The 26,216-nt window shown below is 32.5% G+C and overlaps 3 protein-coding genes and 1 pseudogene across 3 annotated transcripts; 2 read left to right on the top strand and 2 right to left on the bottom strand.

Moving 5' to 3' along the window:
* The first annotated feature begins 995 nt into the window (after window positions 1–995).
* LOC114122178 (uncharacterized) lies at window positions 996–5,002 on the top strand (annotated as a pseudogene).
* A 285-nt stretch (window positions 5,003–5,287) lies between these two features.
* LOC126553379 (uncharacterized) lies at window positions 5,288–5,717 on the bottom strand. Its single transcript, XM_050208552.1, has 2 exons — window positions 5,493–5,717; window positions 5,288–5,380 (listed from the first exon to the last, which is right to left on the bottom strand). The coding sequence occupies exons 1-2, from the start codon at window positions 5,715–5,717 to the stop codon at window positions 5,288–5,290; spliced, it is 318 nt and encodes a 105-aa protein (XP_050064509.1).
* A 1,005-nt stretch (window positions 5,718–6,722) lies between these two features.
* LOC126553387 (zinc finger MYM-type protein 1-like) lies at window positions 6,723–10,878 on the bottom strand. The gene is made up of 2 exons (XM_050208557.1): window positions 9,855–10,878; window positions 6,723–6,844 (listed from the first exon to the last, which is right to left on the bottom strand). The coding sequence occupies exons 1-2, from the start codon at window positions 10,876–10,878 to the stop codon at window positions 6,723–6,725; spliced, it is 1,146 nt and encodes a 381-aa protein (XP_050064514.1).
* Window positions 10,879–16,227: 5,349 nt separating this feature from the next.
* On the top strand, window positions 16,228–17,606 carry LOC126553402 (uncharacterized). Its single transcript, XM_050208571.1, has 5 exons — window positions 16,228–16,514; window positions 16,580–16,660; window positions 16,753–16,854; window positions 16,931–17,294; window positions 17,356–17,606. The coding sequence occupies exons 1-5, from the start codon at window positions 16,302–16,304 to the stop codon at window positions 17,604–17,606; spliced, it is 1,011 nt and encodes a 336-aa protein (XP_050064528.1). The 5' UTR covers window positions 16,228–16,301.
* The last annotated feature ends 8,610 nt before the right edge of the window (window positions 17,607–26,216 follow it).

Here is a 26,216-nt window from a genome sequence, read left to right as displayed (position 1 = left end):
TTTCTTTTTATAATTATTTATATTTTATATTTATTTGTTTGAATAATTATTATTCTTATTTAATTTCTGTTTTATGATTATATTTTTTTATTTGAATAAATATTTTTATTATAATTTCTGGGTTTTTATTCTTGTTCCTTCATTAGTAATTTAAGCTTGTTTTTAATTTTTTTTTTATTTTATATTTTACCAACCTACTAATTAAATATTATTAGATCTTTGCTCTGGAATCGAATCAATGGAAACGCCGAAACGGAATATTGTTTTTGTAAGGAATATAAATTATTTCTCTTTTTGGTTTGTAAAGGATAATATTTTTTAGGAAATGACATTGACATATCGGTTTTATATTTTATTATGACTTTTAAAATGAAAAAAAAATGTTGTAATTTTAAATGGTGATTTAAGTGTTTTGAGACAATACTTAAACAAATTGATGTCTTAGTCTCTAAAATATTATTCTCTAATATTTTTGTAATGGGTGATTTTACTCTTAAGATTACACAAAAACATAAAAAACATGATTTTGCGTAAATACGTTTTGTCTATGTTGTGCATGGGGCATGGGCCTAAGACAGAAAACAAACGGTGCGCCGACATCCTCACATTCTCTTAATAATTAACAATAATAATAAATAAATGATAATTGTTTTATTCAGAAATCTATTTTGGTATAAACGCAGATACCTAATGATCGTGACGGTCGATATCTATTATTAATTATTATTATTATTGACTATTTATACAATATACAAATCATAATAATGATACACCGACCGTCGCACTAGTGCGCGACGGGTTTTATTTTATTTTAATTTGTATTGTTGATTGATACAACGCTACCTATTAGCAGTCCGTATAAACATAATATTAGTTGCCGAAAACCCCTATACCATTGGCTATCTGTCTATTATAAAATCAATGGTAATACTTATAACCAATAAACAATTAGCATATTATATGTATTTAACGACAAAAATCGAAATCTTTCGATTATGGGTTTGGCTGGCAAAATAGCCGGTAACAACAACTGTTTTTTGACCAATATAAAAATTTCCAAAATGGAACAGGCTGGTGCAATGGTAAGTGATGAAAACAGTTTTTTAACCATAAAAAATTGTAACAATTTTAGTATTATATTTATTTTAAAGTAATATATTAATGAAAATTTAAAATTTCTGATGATATCAAAGAATGATATCACTATTTACAGTGTTACAGCCGTTACAGTACATTTTATTGCAAAAAAACACTATTCGTATCCCAAAAATCGCAAAATTTCCATTGTAGGCCAGGCTGGTGCAACGTCAGGAAAGGAAAACGGTTTTTTAACCATAAAAAATTGTCGTGCGAATTCTGGTGATAGTCGTGCAAATTCATGCGAATGGCGTGCTAAATATTGGAATAGTCAAAATCTCAAAATTCGCGAAATTTCTATAATGGGCCGGGCTGGCGCAACGGCAAATCACGTAAACGATTTTTTAACCATAAAAAATTGTCGTGCGAATTTTAATTTTAGTCATGCAAATTCATGCTAATCACATGCTAAATATTGGTGCAAACATTTTTCAATATTTCAAAATGGGCCAGCCCTGGTGCAACGTACGTTTCGCCGTCGTCGCCGATACACTTCCCCGCCGCGGCGCTTGTGCCGTCCGGTAAAGCTGGTTACACACGGAGCGGTTTAGCCGCGCGCGGTCGCGGTTTTTGTCCGCGGCGGAAAACCGCTTACAATTAAACACAGGTTAATCAAATGGCATATTCATACAGACAAAACCGCGCCGCTTATGGCCGCGGACGACCGCCTAGAACCGCGCATGTTGAATTTCTAGGCGGACGACCGCGTCCGCCAGCTATAATTAAACTATGGTTTTCCAATAGACCTGTTCAGACAGGCGATTTTATTGTCGCGATCAGCTGGTGGATCTTGAATTACCATCTATGAAATTATTTTTGAGGTGTGCAACTAAGTAGAAAAGCTTTTTAATATTATTATAATATTAAGATAGGTACGCATCACGCAATGATTAGCAATTTAGCAATTTGGTATTAATAACTGCATTAGTTGAAACAGCTTGAATATGTTTGACATTGAAGATTTTATATCAGTGATACAGTCAAATGAGTGTATCTGGAATAAACGTAAGTACCTATTTTGTATTTTTGTATTAATTTTACAAAATATCAAACTAAAACGTAATTTTTTATTAATTCAATATCACATAATAATATATATATCTATTTGAAATGTAGAAGAAAGTAGTCATCACGATCTTCAGGCTCTCCATGTAGGATGGACAAACGTAGCTCGAGCATCTACGATAAATTTTGACAAAATGGAAAATAAATAAAATGAAAAAAGTGAGTGATAAATACTTTATTTTTATCAGCAATTTAGTAATTATAAAATAATAATATAAAATAAAAAAAGTATGAAGTAAATAAGATAAATACTAAGGTATTAAGTTTTTAAACAAATATAAACAAATAAAATATGTATTTAAAACCACTGCTTGTATATGATGAATCAAATATATATTTTTTGAAATTTTTAAACAATTATTTGCCAATTATTGTATTTTGCCAGTCAACTGCACGGTTCGGGTTATTGACGTACTCTACAAAATATTCCCTGACATCTTTGGCATTTTTTGTAGAGTTCCCTATTCCTTTTCTTTCTAATACACTCTCCATCGAACAACTCGTGATATCTTCGACATTAAAGCCATCACGGCGGCGTACAAAATTGTGTAGCACACAACAAGCTTTTGTTATCATAACTGCTGCATCCGGCTCAACTAATATATTAGATTGAAAAACACGCCATTTTTTAGACATGATGCCAAAGGTACATTCAATATATTGACGAGCCCTCGATAAACGGTAATTAAAAATTCTCCGTTTATCGTTTAAAGTTCTTCCTGGAAACGGTCGTAATAAGTTCTTATGTAGAGCAAAAGCTTCATCGGCCACTAGAACAAATGGTTGTGGTGAACCGAGTTCATCGTTCATTAAACATTGATCAGGTGGAAAGTTTATTTGATTTGCATAAAGTTTCCTACCAAATGTTGACGTTTTGAACACATTACAATAACTTTCTTTACCAAATGATCCTACATCAATTATTCGGAAGCAATAATTGGAGTCGCAAATGGCCATTAAAATTAATGAAAAAAAGTGTTTATAGTTATAATATAACGAACCATTACTTTTTGGGCACTCGATCCGTATATGTTTTCCATCTACCTACAAAAATATATCCAGCCATTATATACTCGTATAACAAGGATCTATAAATTATTACTAAATTGTTTCATAACTACTTTAAATATGTTTTAAGTATAGGTATATAAGATAATTTTTAAATGTTTGTAAATGTATATATATTTATAAATTATAATTACGTAAACTATTTAAATTAAAAAAAAAATATATATATTAATATAAATTAATAAAACTAAAAAGTGTATAAATATATAAAATAACTTACCGACGATATTCGGGAACTGCGTCTTTTCAAAATATCCTTTGGCTACCTATATCCAACCAGTCATTTATAGTTGGTTCTGCCATTTCTATTGGCTGTAAAATCTGCCATAAAACTTTACAAGTTTCTCGGATTATCATGGCTATAGTTGACACCCCCGCCAAAAACTCAAAATGTAATGCGGAGAAGTGCTGTCCAGTTGCTAAGTATCTGATAACATATATAAAATCAGATAATAGATTATTATTTATATCTTGCAGTCATCGTTTAAGATTGTTTGAAAAAATAAAATCGTACGTAAAATCAAAATTAATAATCATTAAAAGTAATTATTTTAAAAATAATGATAAATACTACACAGTAGGTATACATATTATATATCAAAATATTATTTATAATGCATTAAATTATAAATTTCAAATAGTAAAATGTTTACGTAAAATCAAAATAAGAATAAACACAATATTACAATACTACATGTATATAAGTATATAACTAAATTCATTTTTATGTTTTTATACTTTTATAGTGAATAAAAACTCTACAATACTTGTATTTCTCATATTATAAATATATAATAACATATTGTGTTATATTTAATGTAATTTATATTAAAAACATGTTTTGTTTTTACTAGTAAAAGAGCTGAAATTGAAATGGAAAAATATACGAGATACCTTCAGAAAGAAGTGTATAAAAAAATCAGGGCAGGCTGCAAAAAACGAAAAAAAATATGTATATGCAGATATTTTACAATTTTTAAGACCTACAATGAAAACAGAAGGTAACAAAAAATATTTACATTTTAACATTTAAAAATAATTAACAGTTTGAAAAAACTCATAAGTACTCGTATATAACCATTAGGACTGAAAGTAATGTTATTGAGAGTGAACCAGAAGAAGAAAACGAAATAGTGAGGAATATGGAAGATCCTGATGTCTGTGTAGACGACTCGGAAGAAGAGTCACCGAAATCCCAACAACAAAAGTATGTTAAAAGAAAAAAAATTTCTTTTGAAGACAGCTTATTACAAATGCTGAAAGGTCGAAAAGTTGAAATCCAGTATCTTCTTTTCTTATGTCGTTGGCGCCTCAAATTAGAATCTTAAGTCAAGAAAAACAAAATCAAATTTTTATTGAATTCGTGTAGACCATCCAAAAAGTTTCTTCTACAAATCCTAACCAAAGTACTTACATTCCTCCGGCAATTAATAATGTTGATTCCTGGCCCATAAAACACCCTACCTCAACTTTCTATGACCGTTCTTATAACGCATATCCGACCGCAATAAATCATCGTCCTAATCATCTCGACATAACACCAACTTCATCCTCATTAACTTCTTCAGGACTAGATACTTACCAATCAGTATCAGCTGTGAGTGCTGCCAATCCACATCAGTACTATAATTATTATTCGAATTCGTCTCAAGCAGTAACTGCTCCTGATTCTCCATCGACTACACCCTTCAATTATTCAAGACTGAATAAGACTAATGAATATGAAATATAATAGATGAATGTAACTTGTTTATAGGTATTGTTTTGTAACTTTTTTTTTTAGCTGTTTTGATTTTTTTCCAGTTTTTTTTTATAGAACTAAATGGTTTGGTTTTTATGGTTTAAATTTTTACAATTTATTATATATTTTATTGTTTATTATTTAATTTAAAATTTAATACATTTTTTTTATAATTTAATATAAACGAGGATGTTTAAAATGTTTAAATATATTATTATGTAAAAATACAACAGTGAATAAATGTATCTATTACATATTTACTATGATATTGCCTACTTACCGCAACGTGATTGTCAGTCGTTCTTCTGTACTAATTGGAACGCGCATATGAATTATTTGTTTTGACAAGCATGGTCTTACCAGTGAAATCTATAAAATAGAAATTATTTGATATATTGTTATCCAAACATAAAAATGTTAACGTTTGTAATTTTTATATGCATTCTGATTTTAAATATTTATTCGTTATTTATTTACTTACCAATTCATCAAACGTTTTTATAGACATCCTGAAGTACTTAAAAAATTCTTCAGGGTGAGCCCTCAGTATCATAAAGTTCACTTGAAACTGACCTTCTTTAATTCTTTTTGTGTTCATCGGATGTACCCAATAGCGTCTTTGGGATCTTTGCTTTTTTTCAGCTCTATTACGTTTATTTAATACATATGCTACCGCTATGGCTTCAACGTCGTTTAATAAGTCCATAATATATACGTATAATTTATGTTAAATTTGAAAAACGAAATTCAAAGGTCTTACCTCAACCACGTTTTCAGCACAACTGATAATTAATAACACCAACTCGCTCCAATATTTACTTTATTTTATGTGAAATTTAGCTATTCTTAAATATGGCGCGAAGAAAAACCGCTTACGTATGTAATCAAAACGGCGGACGCGGTTTTAAACCACTCCGTGTGTAACCAGCTTAACTGTTATTATTATCATTGTTATTTATTATTATTGTTTTGAGTCGTGCTCGGGAAGAGACTTCTTCACCGGCCGACGTACGCACACTGGTGCTTTATAATAATATATTGTTGGTTTATTATTTATTATTTTAACACGTATTATTATTTATATTTTTACGCGGTCAACTATTCCGTTCAAATTTTAACACCACATTCTTTTTAAAATAGCTGCCCAGCCAAATGCTAGCGAATAGCCGGTAGCCCAAACAAATTAATATATATAAATTTATTTGTTATTGTCAAATCGTTAGGTTTAAGAATAAATTTTAATTAAAAAAATTAAGATTCAAGTGGACTGTAAGTTTAAATAGTTGTAGAATTCCTCATTGTGCTTGGTTCAACAACTTCAATACACGACTAACATTGTGACACCGAAATTATCACACGTACTACTAGTATTATTACTCTGTACGTATAACATAATACAAAAAGATAAAAGGCTGCGACTACGATAATACGATTCGATTGCTAACAGTTATTTTATTAAAATCTATTATATTATAACGAGTATATTAAATAAGTCATTAATTTATAAAATTTATATTTTATTATTCGCAGTAAATGCATTAGTACCTACTAACAGTACTAAGAAAATGAAGTCACTTGTGATAAAAAAAAAAAATCAAAAAAAAAAAAATCTTAGCTTAAAGTTAATAATATTATTATCTAGAAAAATATAGCCTTATCAGAAAAAACATACCTATAGAATGAAGTGATACTCTGTACGGATCACTATATTTCAATATTTCATCATTGATAAAGCAGTATAAAAATCTTCATTAAGAGGTCTTGCTTTTATTTCCCGGCACTTAGCAACCCTTAAAGCATTTGCTGAAGAGATGTGGCTAGGTTCAGGTTCGCCTTTCAATTAAAAAAAAATTTAAAAATATAACATTTTCATTACGATAGTATGCTCTCTAATAAAATATAATTATTTTTCGTTTTAAGTAAACGCATACAATGTATTATTATAAAATACCATACATACCAGTATTCATAATTCGTCTTTTTTTTTCACATTTCGATCGAAACATGGAGTGGTACTAGCTTTGCGGTTATTTCACCCCCATGTGCCATCATTTATTAGTAAAACAATTTACAAAGTTAGTGGCGTCGCACCAGGCCAGTCCCCCGGTTTAACGCTTTACATGTTTGGTTTACAAAAATTCACCTATAATGACGCACTAGGAATTCCCCCAGTTGCCATTTTACATATTTTATTTATTTATTGTATTCGATTTCTGCCGTCGATCTCTGCTGTCTTGTTGGCTATCGCTTTTCCTCTCAGGTTGACAGGAGTCCGCCGCCTAGTTTTCAGATTGGAACGTTTGCCTGCCTCCTCTCCTCTGCTTCATTTCCTCATGATTTGTTCTATCATGTCGGATAGTGTGTACCAATTGTCCTTTGAGGCGAGCATCGTCGGGATGAGATTGCTGGGGTTCAAGTCAATATCCAACTTCATTTCTGCTACTCTCTTTATCGTGTGCCAAGCGTCGCATTTGAATATCGTGTGTTCGGCGTCATCCTTTGGACCCCCGCAGAACCAGCATTCTTATGATTCTAGTTTGCCAAATCTCTTTAGGTCCCCGGCGAAACATCCGTGTCCGCTTAGGGCTTGCGTAAGGTGAAAATTCGTTTCTCCATGATGGCGGTTTATCCAGGGCCCGATTTTTGGGATGAGAACGTATGTCCATCTCCCATTTTTGCAGGTGTCCCATTCGGTCTGCCACGGGTCCAGGATGTTTCCTTGCGGTTGTGCTTCTCCTCTGTTCTTCTTCCTGTCGTGTAGTTGTTTTCTCTCTTTAGCGAGCAGGTTTAGGGGGGCAATTCCTGAGATGACTGATATTGCCTCTCTTGATATGGTGCAGTAGCCAGAAACCACTCTCAGACACTCTTTGCACCTTGAGGAGTTCGGTTCAGCCTGTTGCGCTCATCTCGTCTGCCCATATTGGAGCACCGTACAGCATCACAGAGTGTGCAACGTTGCTCAGCAGTTTTTTTTTTTGTCTGTTTCGCAGCACTGATATTTGGAATTTTGCGTGTCAGTCTTTTCACAAGGTTTCCTGCCCTGGTCGCTACGATCCTGGAGTGCTCTGTGAATTTCAACTTGCTGTCTAGGTGTACACCAAGGTATTCGATGGCACGTGATGACCGTTTACGATTATTGTCATGTCGTTGTGTGTCCTTGTTGGGGTTATGTTCATGGCCTCGAATTTTTGTTCAGCCAGTGATAGGCCTACACTCTTCAGCCAGTCGTGGACTACTCTTGCCTCGGAGGAGAGTAAGTGCTCGAGTTTAATCGAGTCCTTGGTTCTAGTCACTAAGGCGACGTCGTCCGCAAATGCAAGGTATTCCACTCCTGCTGGGAGTCGCGTTCTTAGCAAGCCGTCATAGAGGAGATTCCAAAGGGTGGGCCCTATGACGGACCTTTGCAGCACTCCGCAGGTGACGTCTAGTTTTGTTTCTTTTCCGCCTTCTCCGAAGATGAGAGAGCGGTTTTCTAGATAACTGAAGATGATATTTTGGATGTATCCAGGGACTTGATAACAAGTTCCATGAAATAAAACAAAGACTATAAAAATTATATTTAGGTATTTATATATTTATACATACCAACTAAACAAATAAATATTAATACAATATTAGTACAATAATTAAATCATTTTGCGCCTTGATTTATCTGTAGCAAAATTATCTATGATTTCATCAAACGATAACTGACGAGTTATTTGATTTTCAATGTTTAGAATCGCGAGTGAGTTCATTTTTTGTTGAGTCATAGTAGAACGTAAGTAAGTTTTTACTCTTTTTAAACATGAAAACGATCTTTCAGCTGAGCAATTGGTGATAGCTGTGCAAGTAAAAATGCGTAAGATTATTTCTATATTTGTGTAAATATTTGTTAAGTCTTTTTCATATAGAAATGTTTGAAGACCAAGTAAGTTGTGTTTTTCCCCTATAGAGATTACGTCGACATGAGCTTTTAAATGTAACACTTCATTTATAAAATCGTTAAATTCCACATCATTTGTATAAATATTTTGAAGTAATTTAACCAATTTTCTAATTTCTTGATTGTCCAATTCCTTAATATGCGTTAAAAATGTAAATGGTTTACAGAAAATATCATATGCATGTCGCCTAGTTTCTAATTCAGTTTTTAATTTATCTAAGATAGGAATAAATGTATGTATTTTAAAACTGTATCATGCCGATAAATTTACATCTTCAGATTCAGATTCGTCATGGAAAAGTTTTCGCTTTTTTTTTCTTGTAGTTATTTTGTAATCCTTTCTAACTGCCTTTGCCAATGCTTCTGTTTCAAAATCATCAAAATTTTCACGAGTCTGTTCTATTAATCTAATTAAACTATCGTATAACTGAAGTACATCCAAACAATTATTTTGACATTTTGTAACTTATTACTTGTTAAGTTTAATCGACTAAACAAAAAACCCCACACGACTGACATGATTGCAGTTTCTAAGGAACTCATTTTATTCATTAGTCCTTTTGCTTCATTTCTAGTAATATTATTTTCAGAGTTATCCATTATATATGTTAATGTAGCTAAAACGGCAGACCAATTTTCATTTAAACTCAGACATGCAGAATCTCTCGATGACCATCTCGTATTGGAAAGTGCTTTTAATGTACGTGATTTTGATACCATATTATTATTGAGGAGATCCCATCTATGTGTACTACTCGAAAAAAATACATAGATATTTTGCATTAGTCCAAAAAATGTAGCTGCTACAACATTCAACTGCATGCGACCCTACTAGGTTAAGTGAATGAGCTGCGCACGGGATATAAAATGCCAAAGGATTTATATTTTTTATTCGAGCTTGAAGGCCATTATAACAACCTGACATATTTTTAGCTGTATCATATGATTGTCCACGACAGTCTGATATATTTAATTTTAAATTTTCGATTGTCATAAGGACCGTTTCAGCCATTTCCAAAGATTTATGACCAACTTTTGGAATAAATTCTAAAAATCGTTCTGTCGGTACACCTTTATCACTGACATAGCGAAGTATAAAAGCAAGTTGGTCAGAATGTGTTATATCTGGTGTAGAGTCTACGACAATCGAATAATACTTACGACTTTTAACCTCATTTATGATAGCTTCCTTAACTTTTTTGGCCATTAATACAATAATTTCATCACAAATTGTTGATGATAAGTACGATGTAGTACCACTACCAGAATTACCATATTTCGAAATATGTTGTGCTAAGAAAGGGTCAAATTCTGATAAAAATTCAAGAAGCATCATGTAATTTCCATTTTTAGGCGATCCGAAAATCTCTTCTTGTCCCCGAAATGGAAGTCCGCGTGAAGCTAATGTTTTAATTACAGATACTACTCTCTCTAAAACACTTCTCCAATACATTTTTTCATGGTTAATTTGAACCAATAACATAGAATCTAATCTTCCTTGTTCTTGTCCTAAATCTTTCAATTTTAGTAAACATGTTTTGTGATTTAACGATCCTTCGTGTTCTTTAAGACGCTTATGTGCATTTTTCCAATCATTAAAACCATCATAAGCTAAATTAGAAGATTCATTTTTAAATAACCAACAAGGTGCACAAAAAACTTTTCCTAATTTATGAGAGTAAACAAGCCATGCACGTGAAATTTGTTCACCATTTGATAATTTTGAAAAAAACATAGTTTTGTTACAAAATCTCACCTTGCCTACAGAATATTGATTTTTCGATTGAATAAAATTGTCATTATTATTTTGATCTACCCCATGTACTGCACAGAATTTTATAAAACTTGCAGTACGTGACCAATCTGCCGGATCGGTCGGAAAACGCATAACTTCTTCTGAATTGTCATATTTCACCTCCATCAATTTTTTACCATTACACATCTCGTCGACATTTACAACACTCAAATCAGCCTAAACATTTTATATTTTTGATAAAATAAATTCAGTAATGAAAACCGTCAATTTTATACATTTGTAAGAATTTGAACTTCAATCAAAATATTTCTTTAAAGTTACACATACGCAGACATGTTGCTGTAAACAAAATAGAATATGATAAACTACGCATGCATAACTACTATGAAATCGTAGGACGGAGAATTATAAACCAAATTTGTAAACGTAATTTCAAGATAAATAGTTTTTTCATAGATACTTTGGGTAATTAAAACGTAAAACTACTGTAAAGACGTGTATAACGCAGTAGCGGCTCGTGAGTTAATATTCTGGGGAGACTTAAAATTATTTAACATAAACTACGTACAACAACGAACAAGAAAAACCCTGTTATTGAAAATCTAATAATATTATAGTATTACATATTTAGTTAATATTTTTAAGTTTAATTTGATTTTTTTGTTTGTAAGTTAAAGTATTAAAACCACTAATTAATAATATGTCTATTATATTGTCTTTTTGCATTTTTAAAATAATTAGAAATATAACAAATATCAAATAGAAGATAGTATAAAACCCTGTAGTAAATGTGTTATAGTTATTAAATCATAAAAATGCATTAAATTATGACAGTGACTAAGAACGGCGCGCGGTACGGCAATTATTGTCGTGAACCACGGACTAAGATATACAGGACTGGAAACGATAGATGGGAGGAGGGTGGGCGGCCGGAACCACAGTGTAACGCTTGTGGTACATGGGCGAATGTGGTTCTATCTATTGATAATACTTAGTATTTGTTACACATGCATTTATTTGCATATTTCTATTTATAGTAGTTCATTACATTTATACTCACTGTAGTAACCAGTGATAGTTACTGCACGCTTCTTTTACGATGAATGCACGTTCCGTCGTAGGTTGGAGAGTTGAGGTATATATAAGTTAACAATAAATTAATAAGACAGGATACGTTTATTAACTTGTTAAAACAATAATGAAAAGGCTTTCGTTAGCGTAAGCACAAGTACTTAGCTACCGGAGAGCAAGTGACAACACTAACTTGGTCTAACTGACTCTTAACTAACTCTAATTAAATCTATGATGAGGACTCATATTTATATGGAACATGCCGTGATGGAGAATCGGATGATCTACGTCTATGAAGTGGCGTGATGTGTTTAATCCAATCAGGAAACGGCATTAGTGGTCCGACTCGGTGGCGTGATATAGTCATAGGCCACTGGACTTCGGAACTACGTTTTTATACTAAAAACGTCGGTTTACTACATTCCTCCCCTATAAGACGATACTCCGTATCACATCGGGGTGGGTTACACGGAATACCTTGTCTTGATCTGAGGTGCGGATGGTAATGGAATAATGTCGTCCTTGATCTGGTCCTGTGTTCGATTAGTTGCTGGAACGTCTTCGTTTGGTTCTGTCGGGTATGGTTCTTCGACTTGTACTGGAGTTTGAAAATGCCATAATTCTACTTCTGGATCTGTTGCGATATTTCGTCTGGATCTCCTGGTACTGCTTATTGTGCACCATGGTTGTTTTTCTGTGCATTATTTCGTATTTGTTCTGTCTTGGCATCTTTGATCACCATTTCTTTCTTGAACTTTAATTTGTGAAATAGATTTGCTCGTAACTGCACTTGCATGATTTCGCAACTGTCCGGAACCTCTTTTGGCTCTTGTAGTAAAAGTACCTCGCATATAGGACGTCCGCTTCTAGGATATAAAGGATAAATTTCAGGACATAAAAGGAAATCGCCGGCATGTTTACAAAGGCTTTGGTCAATTTCATCATAGACTGAATACATTTCTTTAAATTTACTTACAGCTAAATACTTATAATTAGGTTTTATATAAACACAATTATTATTATTACAATCTGGTAAAGGTATTAGCTGAAAAAGTGTCAATTCGTATTGATACACTAAAAGTATATTTAAAATAAAAACAATTTTGTCATTTGAATAATATATCGTTATGTCTGATAGGGGTATCATTTCTTGTACATTACTTTCATTTAAATCTATGGGTAAGTCTGTACCACTTGGCATTCCTACCTTAATATTTAAAATGATACGTTAGAAAGCTTCTCATATCAGCTTCGGATGTCATATTTCGATATATCATACCTGATAACGAATTTACTAAATAATACTAATGATAATGATATGACTATGATTACTTATAACAAATAAAAAAACTTAGAGGATCCTACAGCTATATATATAATTAATATGTTATGACACCTGAAGTGTTCATAAATCGGTCTCGAAATATTTTTTTGTATTATTAATGTGGATCCTGTAGTCCTTCCTCCCTTTCTTTATTGTTATATTTTCATTGTCGTGAATCATTATCACCTCGTATGGCCCTGACCAATTAGAACATAATGCGTTTTTCTTGTTCTGTTCTTTTAGTAACACTTTATCTCCTACGTGTAATTCTAATATGTTTGCGTTTTGGTCATAATATTGCTTATTGGAATTTTTCTTTTTTATTAGATTTTCCCTTGCTATCTTATGGGTTTCCTGCATTATTCTTTTTAAATCTAACGCGTAATTATCATAATTATATTGTGGTTCAGTCGTTTGAAAAAAACGTGTCGGGATTATTGGTTTTTTCCCGAAAACTAACTCGTACGGAGTATAATTCGTTGAAGTATGCACCGTGGTATTATAGCAAAACATAGCATAAGTAGTTAACGCTTTCCAATTATTATCTTTGTCTACGAAACTGCGTAAGTACGTTTTCAAAGTTAAATGTGATCGTTCCAAATAACCATTTGATTGGGGATGCCACGGAGTTGTTTTAGTTTTTTCGATTTTCAATAATTTACAAACGTCTCTAAACAAATTTGATAAGAAAAATAAATAAATAAATCAGAAAAACGGCTACAAAGGTCTATTATACTATCACGTTCCTCGTTGTTAAGGTGTTCCGTTTTAATAGTTTCCTTAATTTTTCTAATTTTATTACGTATTTTTCTTCGTTAGCAATAAAAACACAATCATTAAAAGGTTCCCACTTTAGATTACTCGTGGTTAATTGATCGATTATAAATGGTTGCTCCGATATATTTACTATATTACTTATAATTTTATCGCCTTTTACTGGACTGATACTATTAGCTATAATTACGTCCTCGTTAATCTCATATTTTTTTATCGTAATAAATTCGTGTTTAATTTGTTCGTCCGCTCTAATTTGTAAAACGCAGTTACTTCGCGGTGGAATAATTAACACGTTATTATCGATTTCTTTTTTTTCTGGTATTATTAATATTTCCTTATCCCAATCTAATACGACTTTGTTTAATTTCAAAAATGTTATGCCTATTATACCTGCTTCAGGTATTGGAAAATCATCGTATACAATATCGAATTTAACTGTAAAAAGTTGTTTGTTAATGTAAATTGGAATTACCACAGATCCTACTGTTTCTACTGGACTTGCATTAATGCCCTTAATCTTTTTCTTATCTTTTTCATTCACGATTATGTGACCTTTTAAACTTGAAATTTTAATAATGTTCATTTCCGAACCACTATCAATTAAAAATTTAATTTCGTTTTTAACAAATTTATCCGAAAAACACGTAATATGTTCTTGTGCTATTGGTGTTATAATACGAACGTTACTTCCCGATTGTATTTCACTGATAGACCTATCGTGATTTTCCTGACTATTTCTTTCGACGGTTTCATCTTGTTCGTTACGTTTTAATTTACGACACTCACTTATATCGTGATTCTTTTTTCTACAATATTTACAGAATTTACTAGAATATTCGCGTTTAAATTCGGTCTTTGGACTTTGTCCATTATTCGGATTTTTGAAAGTAGCTAGCTTATGCTCGCTTGTTCTACATTCATTAGCATAATGACCAAATTTCTCACAACGATGGCATTTAATCGCGCTTTTATCTCTAGTGTTTTTTTTATCAACTTTATTTTTATAATTCGGTGTTTTGTTATACCCGTTTATGCTATTATAAAATTCTGTTGTTGTTTCCTCTTCCATTGCAATTAAAACGGCTTCTTCGAAACCTTGTATGTTACGCGCTTTTAATAATAAACCGATAGTTTGTGGGATACCCGCTATGAATACGCTTAGTGCGTGAGCTCGCACTGTTTGCGCTATTATTTCTGATTCTACTGCGTTCCTATCTACCGTTAACGCGTTCATTAATGCATGGGCTGTTTCTTCAATTCTAATAGAAAAATCTTTAACTGATTCTTTTGCGTTCTGACGCATTTGACTTAACTGTACTTGTAAGTAAGACACTGAATGTGTCGATCCAAAAACGGTTTTAAATAATTTTTTTAATTCATCCCAGGTAGTAATTTTTTTATACCTCACGGCCGATAATGCTTTACCCGTTAATTGTGTTAGTATCGCTTCTAATATATTAGGTTTAATAGTATCGGAAATATTATTAAAAATGAACTCTCATTTAGCCAAGAAAGAAACTAAATCGGACTCTGTTCCTCCCGAAAAAGCAGGAACTAATGCGGTTGCCCCTTGTAAATTTAATTTTTCTGGGTTAACCATTTTTATTTTAAATGTTTCCGGATTATATGATACTACTTGCCAATTTGTGGGATCTCTGTCAGACATACAATATACAATATATTATTCAAATGACTTACAGAGCTTGCATCTTTAACCGTGGGTCGTTTGAAAAGTTGACTTCCGTCCTTCTGGAATTTGATTTCTGTCCTCCCTGGTTTAGACCGTTTGCTTGAATCCTCTCTGTTCTCCTTCCTGTCGTGAACGTGGTTTTGTCGGTGGGTCTCAAAGTACTTATTTTTTGATTTGACTCAAAAAAAATTTCGTTTGATGAAGTATGACCCCACACCTGACACCAAATTTTATGTAGTAACCAGTGATAGTTACTGCACGCTTCTTTTACGACGAATGCACGTTCCGTCGTAGGTTGGAGAGTTGAGGTATATATAAGTTAACAATAAATTAATAAGACAATGGATACGTTTATTAACTTGTTAAAACAATAATGAAAAGGCTTTCGTTAGCGTAAGCACAAGTACTTAGCTACCGGAGAGCAAGTGACAACACTAACTTGGTCTAACTGACTCTTAACTTACTCTAATTAAATCTATGATGAGGACTCATATTTATATGGAACATGCCGTGATGGAGAATCGGATGATCTACGTCTATGAAGTGGCGTGATGTGTTTAATCCAATCAGGAAACGGCATTAGTGGTCCGACTCGGTGGCGTGATATAGTCATAGGCCACTGGACTTCGGAACTACGTTTTTATACTAAAAACGTCGGTTTACTACATCACCTATTAGCTATTGGGTGTTAGTATTGTACTGCATTTTACTAACTTTAAATTATATATTCACTTGTTTTTCACGAAAATGCCGAGAAAATGCTCTGTGGATGGTTGTACGGGATCTTCAGGGGGGAAAAAGAATACTTTATTTAAAAGCCCAAAAGATGTAGATTGTTTGACAGCTTGGAATGAAGCTATTTCAAATGCCAATGGTCGAAATTGCTTAGCTACATTTGTTTGCGAAAAACATTTTAAAACTGAAGACATTATTTATGAATATGCTAACCATCCAAATAATGTAAGAAATATTTTCATAAATAAATAATTAAATTACAAATAACATTAACTAGGTACAAATTACAGATAAACGGAGAAATGAAACGCACTATACCTCAATTAAAGCGAGGTGCTGTTCCATCAATTTTTTCTTCTTATATTGGTGAAGTAAGTATAATAGACGATAGTCAGTATGACCAATGTAAAAATTGGTATATTTCTATCTTGATAATTTAAATAAACTATTTTTTAAATTTCAGTCGTTAATTATTAAAAAACCCAGACCAGCATGCAGTAAACAATTAGTATGGAGATATATCCCTGCTTCTTTATCTGTGAATGATAATAGTGAAGCCATTCAAGTAATATTTAGCTATTTATTAAAATAATTATAAATGATTCTACACTTATTTTAGCATAAATATATTTTTACTATAGAAATGTGAACATGTACCTGAAGTTATTATAAATACCTTTGACAATCTTTTAAATGTGTATAAACATTTGAAGTTACCAATGGGTTGGTCGTCATATGGAAATGTGAAAGCAGTAACATTTTATTTATTAGGACATACATTTAATGGTGAAAAACTTTTTGCAACAATTGAAAAACAAATCACATTTACATCTGAACATGAAATTGGATTTTATATTATGAACAATTTTCCAATAAGTTGTAATGATCTCGGTTTAAGTTTTAATTTGACTTTTCCCCTTAATGAAAAAAGTATTGAAGAACCAATTGAACATTTTAATAATAAAATAGTTTGCTATGGTGGTCCTCATGCATCCAATTTTTCTGGTAGTATTTATCATTATCTTTTATGATTGCCTGATAAGTTTGGTAAAATATTTACTTTTAGGTATTCAAGTTAAAACTGCATCTCTAGGATTCAATAATGTATGGCGTCATGTTAAATGTTCAATGATTATTGATTCTAACAAAAGATGTAAATTTTGTGAAGGTTTATATTCAACATTTAGAGTGTATAAAAAAAGATCTTCGGAAGTAAAGTCTAAATATATAGGGTCAATTCTTACTCCAATCCGCAAAAAGAAATATTGTAATATTTTAAATAAAAAAAAAAATTTACAAAAATCAAACTCTAGGTAGGTTCACTAGTATTGTATACTGTTATGAATCACTATGAAATGTAGGTATCTAAAATTTAATTCTAACTTTTTTTTTTTTTTTTTTTTTTTATTGATCCAAAAAATATATTTACAAAAAACATATATTTACAACCCGGCATCTATGGCCATTAGTTACAGAAATTATTTAATTGCAGACATTAGTTACAGTCATTAGTTAATTACAGAAAATGTTTAGATGGAGTAGAATAAATTAGTTGATTTTAAGAAATCTAACATCTTGATGTTGTCCTCTGTTTCTGGTCCTAGAGCGGTGTCGAGTGACGTGTCGATTCCGATCCTTTGTCTATCCTGTTCATATTTGAGACATTCTGATAATATGTGTTTTACAGTCAGCCTGACACCGCAAACGTCACATAAAGGGGCTTCTTCCTTTGCCATTAGGTATCCATGTGTTATTTTCGTATGACCGATACGCATGCGGTTTAGTACTATTTCTTCTTTCCTTTTAAGGGAGCTGTTAGTCCATCGATTGGTGGAACTTTTGATTGTGTTTAGTTTAGTTGTTTGATGCTTCCATATCCGAAGCCATTTGTCGTTGGACATCTGGCTAATCAGGGTTTTTATGTCATCATATGTTAGTGTTGGTAATAATGGTACTTCCTCATATAAGGTGGCCATTTTAGCTTGTTGGTCGGCTAACTCGTTCCCTGGAATGCCCGTATGGCCGGGGATCCACATGATCGTGATTTGTTTGTTTCTAGACGATGCCTCATATAGTTTGTTTTGTATTTTTGTTGCGATATCTCCAGGCTGGAATTGATTTCTGATGCTGTTGAGTGTACTGAGGGAATCACTGAATATAATGTGTTTGGGTGTTCATCGTTCATTATTCTTTTTACTGCCTCGAGTATCGCAATTGCTTCCGCCGAGAATATGGAACATGCTCTTGGAAGTTTGAATAATATATTTCTGTTTTGGAATATTATTGAAAAACCAACTTCATCATGGGACTTAGAGGCATTGGTGTATATTTTTTGGTAGTCTTTATATTGTTCTAGTATACTGAGAAAATGACTTCTGAATACTGAATGTGGAGTTTGAGATTTTAGAAAGGAAGTTAGCTCAGTATTTATTGCGTAATGAGCTAACCATGGGGGACATATCGTCGGTTCTCTTGTAATTATTTGAGACGTGTTAATGGCGTTTGCTTTTAATTCTTGGTGGATTTCAGTACTTTCTTTGGTGAGTGGGCTGCAATTAGCTCTTGCTAATCTAGCCATGTATTTTAGAGCCAAGTCAGTCCTTTTAATCTCGGGTAGGTATTCGCCGACTATGTTATATATACTTACAATTGGGCTACTGCGGAATGCACCTTTAGCAAGTCTTAATCCGCTATTGTAGATAGCATCAATTGCTTTGAGGGACGAGTTTGATGCAGATTTGAACATAACGGATCCGTAGTTAAGTCTGGACTGAATGGTAGATCTGTGGATCTTGATTAAAGTATGGGAATCACCTCCCCAAGATGTATGGGATAATATTTTGAGTATTTTTAGTGCGTTGATGGTTGAAGTCTTTAGGTGATGTATGTGAGTTGCCCACGTGAGACGGCTATCGAAAAAAAGACCAAGGATTTTAACCGATTTTTTATTGGGGATTGGCATGCCGTCGAGAGTTATTTGAAGTTTGCCTACCTTTATTTTTTTTGTGAATACTATACAGTTTGATTTTTTGGGGGAGAAGTTGAAACCTGTTTTTCCTGCCCATTCCTCTAGGTTATTGGTGGTTGTCTGAAGGAATTTCTGTACTGTGATGATGTTATTGCTTCGGCATGAGTAGTTAAAATCGTCAGCGAAGAGGTTACATTTTACTGGAAGGGAACAGCATTGGGTTATGTCGTCTATGGCTAACAAAAATAACGTTACTGACAATGCTGAGCCTTGGGGTACTCCGTTTTCTTGGGAGAATTCCGAGGACATCTGGTTATTCGCTTTTACTTGGAATGTTCGATCTTTTAAAAAGTCCGTTATAATATTGAGAATTTGGTCTTTGGATAGAATTTGATTGAGTTTGATTAATATGTTGTGTCTCCATGTCGAGTCGTAGGCTTTGGCAATGTCCAGATTCACAAGTCCCATGACTTGCTTGTCTAAGAATGTTTGATTGACTTCATGATTAATTTGATATAGGTTGTCGATTGTACTTCTATTTTTTCTAAAACCACTTTGTTGATTTGATAGGAGATTGTTTTTTTCTAGGAACCAGGTAAGTCTACGGTTAATGACTTTCTCCAATAACTTGCACATGGTGTTCAATAGAGTTATTAGTCTATATCCTTCTGGTTTGAATTTGTTTTTTTCATGTTTAGTAATAGGTATAATTGTACCGTTTTTCCAAGTGATTGGCCAAGAACCTTCCACAAAGATTCTATTGAATATTTTTAGCATTAATTCTAGGGCTTTTGGTCCGAAGTTTTGGATAAATATGTAAGGTATATTATCGGGTCCGGGACTATGACTTTTGCATTTTGCTAAGGAGTATGTGAGTTCATGGAGGGAAATTAGTTTATTTAAATGGATTTGGTCCGTGAGGTTGCTGTCAATATTGTTGAGGATGGTTTCGTTTTCACATTTTTGTTTATAAATTTGAAACTGGGATTTATAAATTTTATCACTACTGTCATTATAAAAGTATTCTCCCAATTTGTTCGCGGTTGCAAGATCGTTATTCATGAGTAGGTCGGTGTTGTTGTCTATTAGGTTTATTTGGCGATTTCTACTGAGTCCTTTTAAGGAGTGTATTTTGTTCCAAACGAGTTTGGTGTCTGAATTTTCGTTAATACTGCTTGTGAAATTTTCCCAGGAAGCTTTTTTGCTGGTTTTAATCAGATATTTGGTTCTAGCACGGAGTTTTTTTAGTTCGATGAAGTCCTCTTGAGTATTTGAGAGTTAGAATTTTTTTAATGCGCCGTGTTTATCTTTAATTACCATTTTAATGTTTTGATTCCACCAGGGTACTTTGGGTTTTTTATTAGTGGTAGCTGACTTGCCTATTGTTAGATTTGCTATTTTAAGTATTGAGTTGGTAAACGTATATACTAATGAGTTGACGTTTACCGTTTCAGTATCTTTTATACATTTAATTTCTTCTTCGAGTAACTCATAGAAAAGTGACCAATCGGCACTTTTTAAATTCCACCTTTCCGCTGAAGGAAGTTCGTCATGAATCCGAGAAAGGTATTTAATTATGATGGGGAAATGGTCACTGCTGGTTATATTATTGAATACCTTCCATTCGAGTCTTTGTGCTAGTGATGCGCTTGAGAGTGATAGGTCAATGTTGGACATAAGACCGTTTGCTATGTTTATATGGATTGGCTCGTTGTTGTTAAGTAATACAATATTATCGTCTTCGAATGCTTTTTCAATTTCCTTCCCTCTTCTATCGGTTGACTTAGATCCCCATCTGGTGTTGTGACTATTAAAGTCGCCAGTAATGATGAAGGGTGATGGTATTTGTTTTAGGATATTTGTTATGCCGATTTGATCGAAGCTGTGCTGGTTTGGTAGGTATATGTTACATAAATTTAGTTCAAGGTGGTTTAGTTTTACTCTAACCGCTATAACTTTGAGGTGAGAATTTATATTGATTATTTTGCAAGGAAATTCGGTTTTGACATATATTGTTGCTCCGCCGCTAGCTCGTAATCCATCAGTTCGGTTTTTGCTATATCCTGTGTAGTTTGGTAATTTTCCTGTTATATTGTTTTTAAAATTTGTTTCTTGTAAGCATATTACTGTTGGTTGAATTTCTGTTATTAAAATTTTTAATTCGTCGAGTTTTTTATAAAACCCGTTTAGGTTCCATTGTAATATTGTGTACATTCTAACAGTTTAATATTTATTGGTGTTATAATATTGGAGAGGAAGGGACTTTAATTGTCTTCTTGGGGTGGCAAGCTTTGGAATAAGAGGTTAGAAAGCTTTGTGAGTTTAGACTTCAAAGCTCGATCAGTTATTTTTGGGTAAACTTTGTCACTTATGTTTATGATCGAGGGAATATCTGAATTGACTTGCTTACACAGAGAATGTATGTTGATCGACTTATTTGAGAAATTTTCAATTAAATATTGAAATTGAAGTAATGTTAATGAGTCATCGTTGGTATTGAGAAAAATCTCTCGAGCTGGTTTCAGTGAGGTTTCCAGATTGCTTTCTTGTACTTGTGAGAAGGAATTGGATCGGGAGTTTATTTTTGGTTTCTTAATTCCGTGCTTATTAGTAACGGTAAGAGAAGTAGGCGTGTTGGACGAGATAGGTGATTTTTGTGACGAAGATGTTTCAGATAGTGGTCTTTTATTTTTATCATTAGTTGCATTTATTATTATAGGGGGAAGATTATGTATTGGGGGGTTTGATAAAAGGTCCGTGATCTCTTGAGTCAAATCCATATTCTTTTCAACTAGTGGGTGGGTGTTTGTGGGTGCGGAAGGTGATTTTATTGTGTCCATTGATAAGGTGTCATCGTGCGCCCAATCCATGAGGATACCGCCATCGGTCGTGACGGGAATTTGAGTGGGCTTGGCAGGAGGGAGGAGGTCTACCATTTCGGTAGCTACCTTAGATGTAGAGTCTTGAAGTAATTTTGGATACTGGTTATCGGAATAATGGGTACTAGGTTCGTCTAAATTATTCTTTTTGCAAGTTTTGGAAGTGTGTCCGGTAGATTTGCACGTAAAACAAGTGATTGAGTCGTCGGTAAGAAATACACGAAATTGGGATCCATTAAAGTTAATAACTAGAGATCCCGGGATTTTGTTTGTGTCCTCGTGATTTATATACATTTGTCTTCTAAAGCTCATTATGTGCTCATATCCTTCAATATTTATCCCTGCTTTTAAGTAATTTATTTGGGATGTGGGAATTATGTCAACATCTTTAAGGCAGGCACGGCACTAGAATTTTTTTCCAGGGAAGGCAGAGTGGGGCAAATATTTTTTTTACGTGGGCTAAAATTTTTCAACAAATACTGAGGTTATTTTAATGAAATATAAATATTTTCGTATCATATAACATAATATAGCTATTATCTATATAGTACATACGTTTTATATTGTATGCTCTAAGAGTCTAAACAGATAATATATACAAACTTTTGAATAGTTAAAAATGTTTTAAGAATAATGTCAAATATTTTTTTTTGTACCTTATGTAATAAAATGTCTAATCACAGACCTTCAACAACTATATTCATAATGATGACATGATACACAAAAATGATAAGTTCTTTATGACTTAAATATTACATACCTTTGTGAATGAATAATTATGTTTCTTTTACTTACCTACATTTCATAAATATAAATTAAAGTAATTGTGTTTAGTAATGAACAATTTGTTTCAATCATTTTTAATGCAATGATTTGGGATACGTTTATTTGTTCATTTTCATCTAGTAATTAGTACTCAATAAAGGTAATAAAAAATAAATAAAAGATTTTTTCTTATTTTACAAATTTCAAAACACATTTTATTGAAATTGTAGTAAATTTTTTCCTTATTAGACAAATAATAAATTTAATTTATTCCTCAATTTTTTTAGTTGTGACAAATATATTATATAAGCTAAATATTGATATTTTACACAATATCGTACATATTTTTTAGTGGGGGGGCTGGCGAAGGGGCTGATCTGTTTTCTGGGGGGGCTAGAGCCCCACCTTGCCCCCCCTTGGCGCCGTGCCTGCTTTAAGGGCATTAAGTATCTCTTGATTGGGTATGAAGGGGCAGACATTTGAAATGATAATTCTCTTTGCTGGATTGATTAATCTGCGTAATTGGATTTCTTGATCGTTTATTGTTATTATTTTGGTTTTTTCCATTAATGCATCTAGTGTACTTTTATTCGATAAAAAAATACAGAAACGGTTATTGGAAATTCTGGACACGAATGTGATATTTTTAGGTGACACAATTTGACCCACGGCCAGGATATAGTCTTTTTGAGGAACCCCGTCGATGGAGTTGAATACGAGGGCTTGATCTCTTTTGGGCGAATTATAATTTGCAGTTATTGAAGCGAAATTTCTGTTAGAAAAATTAGGCAACGTGTGTGATGTTTGTGATGGGTTTGTGTGAGTATCGACGTGATTGTTGCTTTTAATCTCAGTGTTCGTAATGATGTCGGATATCTCGGTATCGGGGTCATTAGCGTGCGCGATACCGATTGCGTGTGGAGAAGCGATAGAAAAGATAGGCGATGCGGGTGTGGCGGACGGGGAGAGGTGGTGCTTGTTGTTTTCTGTCAACTGGCTTGACATTAATGTGGAATATTGGTTAATTTTTGGTGATTTGATTGAGGTAGGTATTTTCTGTTTATTTGAACTGGAGTTATGTAGGGAACGGTTACCCTTTGGATTGGAAGAGAAATTGCGATTGGGTTTTTGTGTGGGTGGTGGAGGTATAGGCGATTTGCCTGATTGCTTTATGCTGCTCATTATGGATCCTATGGAATTATTAAATAAAGGCCATATTACCTGATGAGCGGCGTAACTACTATAATGCTTATCGGCAGCTGATAAAACGCACTGGTGACACACGTGTTTCACTATCGGTGGTCAAACACGTACTGAATTCTAACTTTAAAAAATGTGTAGATTGCGATTAACAATTGACAAAATGAACAATGTATTCAAAAAAAAAAAAAAATTCACCAAAAAACAAGAGACATGAGTGATTCTTCGGTGAAATATGTATTAAATAATTGTAAATTAGGCGAGTCACAGAAAACAATTATTCATGAAATAATTACTGCATGTAAAGCAGAAAGTCCAAAATGTAGAAGGTACAGCGAAGATTGGATTTTATTATGTGTATTATTAAAAATTCGGTAATAACTAAGAATCAATCAATATTGTATTTTAGGTAACACTATAAGTCCAATGAATATTATCTAAAGTAAATTCAAAATTAAATTATAATTAAATAATAATTTTAAACTTCAAAATAAATTAAATCAATTGTATTACACTGCATGCATGATGATACATTTTGTTTATATTATTTTATAGCTCGCCAAGTACCTAAACATTTTTGAGGGAGCAAGATATCTTACCATTACCGTGTATTCGTACAATAAAAGATATCTTTCTCTTGTAAAACACAATGTGGTTTTGATGATAATTTTTTTTTACTTTTAAAAAGAAAAAATGGCTTTTTTAAGTGAAGAACAACGGCATGGAATGCTCATTTATGATGAAATCATATTGCGAGAGAGCATTGATGTAGATTCAAAAACATTGACTTATACTGGAATTGAGAATTTTGGTCAGGATTTTGAAACCTCTGGTCTAAAAGCAAACCATGGGCTAGTAATTATGTACCAGAATTTATGTGCTAATTTTTCACAGCCAATAGCAGTATTTGCTTCTAGAGGACCAGTTAAAGGTTTTAATATTATATTTTGTAGAAAATATATTTGTTCTTTATGAACACATTAATGTAATGGGGTATATTTTAATTTATGGTTATTGGTTTTTGTGAATGTATTTATGTTATGGTCAGTAAAAGAATGTGGATTAAGTTAAGCATAGCATGTTGTTGTGTTGTTATTGTGTAGTTATTGCAATAACAAGACATGTCTTATTAGTTAATTTGTGGGTTTACAGGGTACTATCCACTAGATATACATAACTAGTATGTATTACTATTTTAACAACGAGTTTCAGTTAATTGTGATTAATATATAATGTATGTTTTAATAAATTGTTTTTTTTTTTTTAGTACTTACTTATATTAAATTAAAACAAATAAATGTATATTTTATTTATCTTTATTTTAATTTATGTGAATGCATGTTTAACTTCATGTTTATTGTTGGTAAGTTTTAACACAATGTGTAACACATATCTCGTGTTGTATTATATTTGTTTATTATTTAACTAAATGTCTTCACTCATGTAGGCATAGTTCTATCTCAGTTAGTGATAAAAGCCATTAGCCTTCTTGAAAATTGTGGAGTAAAAATTGATGGAATTGTATCAGATGGGGCATCTACAAACCGCAAATTATGGGTAGAATTTGGAATAAATGGTACAATGAATGATGTGAAAAATTCATTTATTCATTCTTTAGATGATAGTAGAAAGATATACATGTTTTCAGATGCCCCACATTTGATAAAAAATGTGAGAAATCGACTAGTCAACAAAAAATCTTTAAGGGTCGGTATATATATTTTTTAAATAATATAATGTTTTAATGTCTAAATTAACATAATTTTTTCTTTTCTAGATTTCTCCCGAAAAACCATATGTTAGGTGAAGTCATTTCATAGATGTCTATGAAAAGGACATTGATAGGGATTCTGCAGCACCGACTAAAATTTGCCCTAAAATTACTAAGAGACATTTGTTTATTGACAATTTTTCAAAAATGTCTGTGAGGTTAGCTTCTCAGGTAAGTAGTAATAATAATTAAATATTAATTACCTATTTAAAGTAATTAAATTTAATAATTAACTTTGGTTTAATATTTATAATAAATTATAGGTTCTTAGCGATTCGATGGCTAAGGGTATTGCATTTTATCAAGACCACGAAGGCATTGATTCATTAAAAGACAGCCATGAA

The sequence above is a fragment of the Aphis gossypii genome, unplaced genomic scaffold, assembly GCF_020184175.1.
Source record: "Aphis gossypii isolate Hap1 unplaced genomic scaffold, ASM2018417v2 Contig00225, whole genome shotgun sequence".
NCBI classification, from domain to species: domain Eukaryota; kingdom Metazoa; phylum Arthropoda; class Insecta; order Hemiptera; family Aphididae; genus Aphis; species Aphis gossypii.
This window is presented reverse-complemented; position numbering and strand designations above follow the sequence as displayed.

Coding starts and splice junctions, on each gene's coding strand:
- LOC126553379 (XM_050208552.1), bottom strand. CDS start 5,717: ATGGACTTATTAAACGACGTTGAAGCCATAGCGGTAGCATATGTATTA. Junction 5,381..5,492: donor TAAAAACGTTTGATGAATTG/GTAAGTAAATAA, acceptor TCTATTTTATAG/ATTTCACTGGTAAGACCATG.
- LOC126553387 (XM_050208557.1), bottom strand. CDS start 10,878: ATGTGTAATGGTAAAAAATTGATGGAGGTGAAATATGACAATTCAGAA. Junction 6,845..9,854: donor TACAGCTAAAAATATGTCAG/GTTGTTATAATG, acceptor TTTAATTGAAAG/GCGAACCTGAACCTAGCCAC.
- LOC126553402 (XM_050208571.1), top strand. CDS start 16,302: ATGCCGAGAAAATGCTCTGTGGATGGTTGTACGGGATCTTCAGGGGGG. Junction 16,515..16,579: donor ATGCTAACCATCCAAATAAT/GTAAGAAATATT, acceptor TACAAATTACAG/ATAAACGGAGAAATGAAACG. Junction 16,855..16,930: donor ATAATAGTGAAGCCATTCAA/GTAATATTTAGC, acceptor TTTTTACTATAG/AAATGTGAACATGTACCTGA.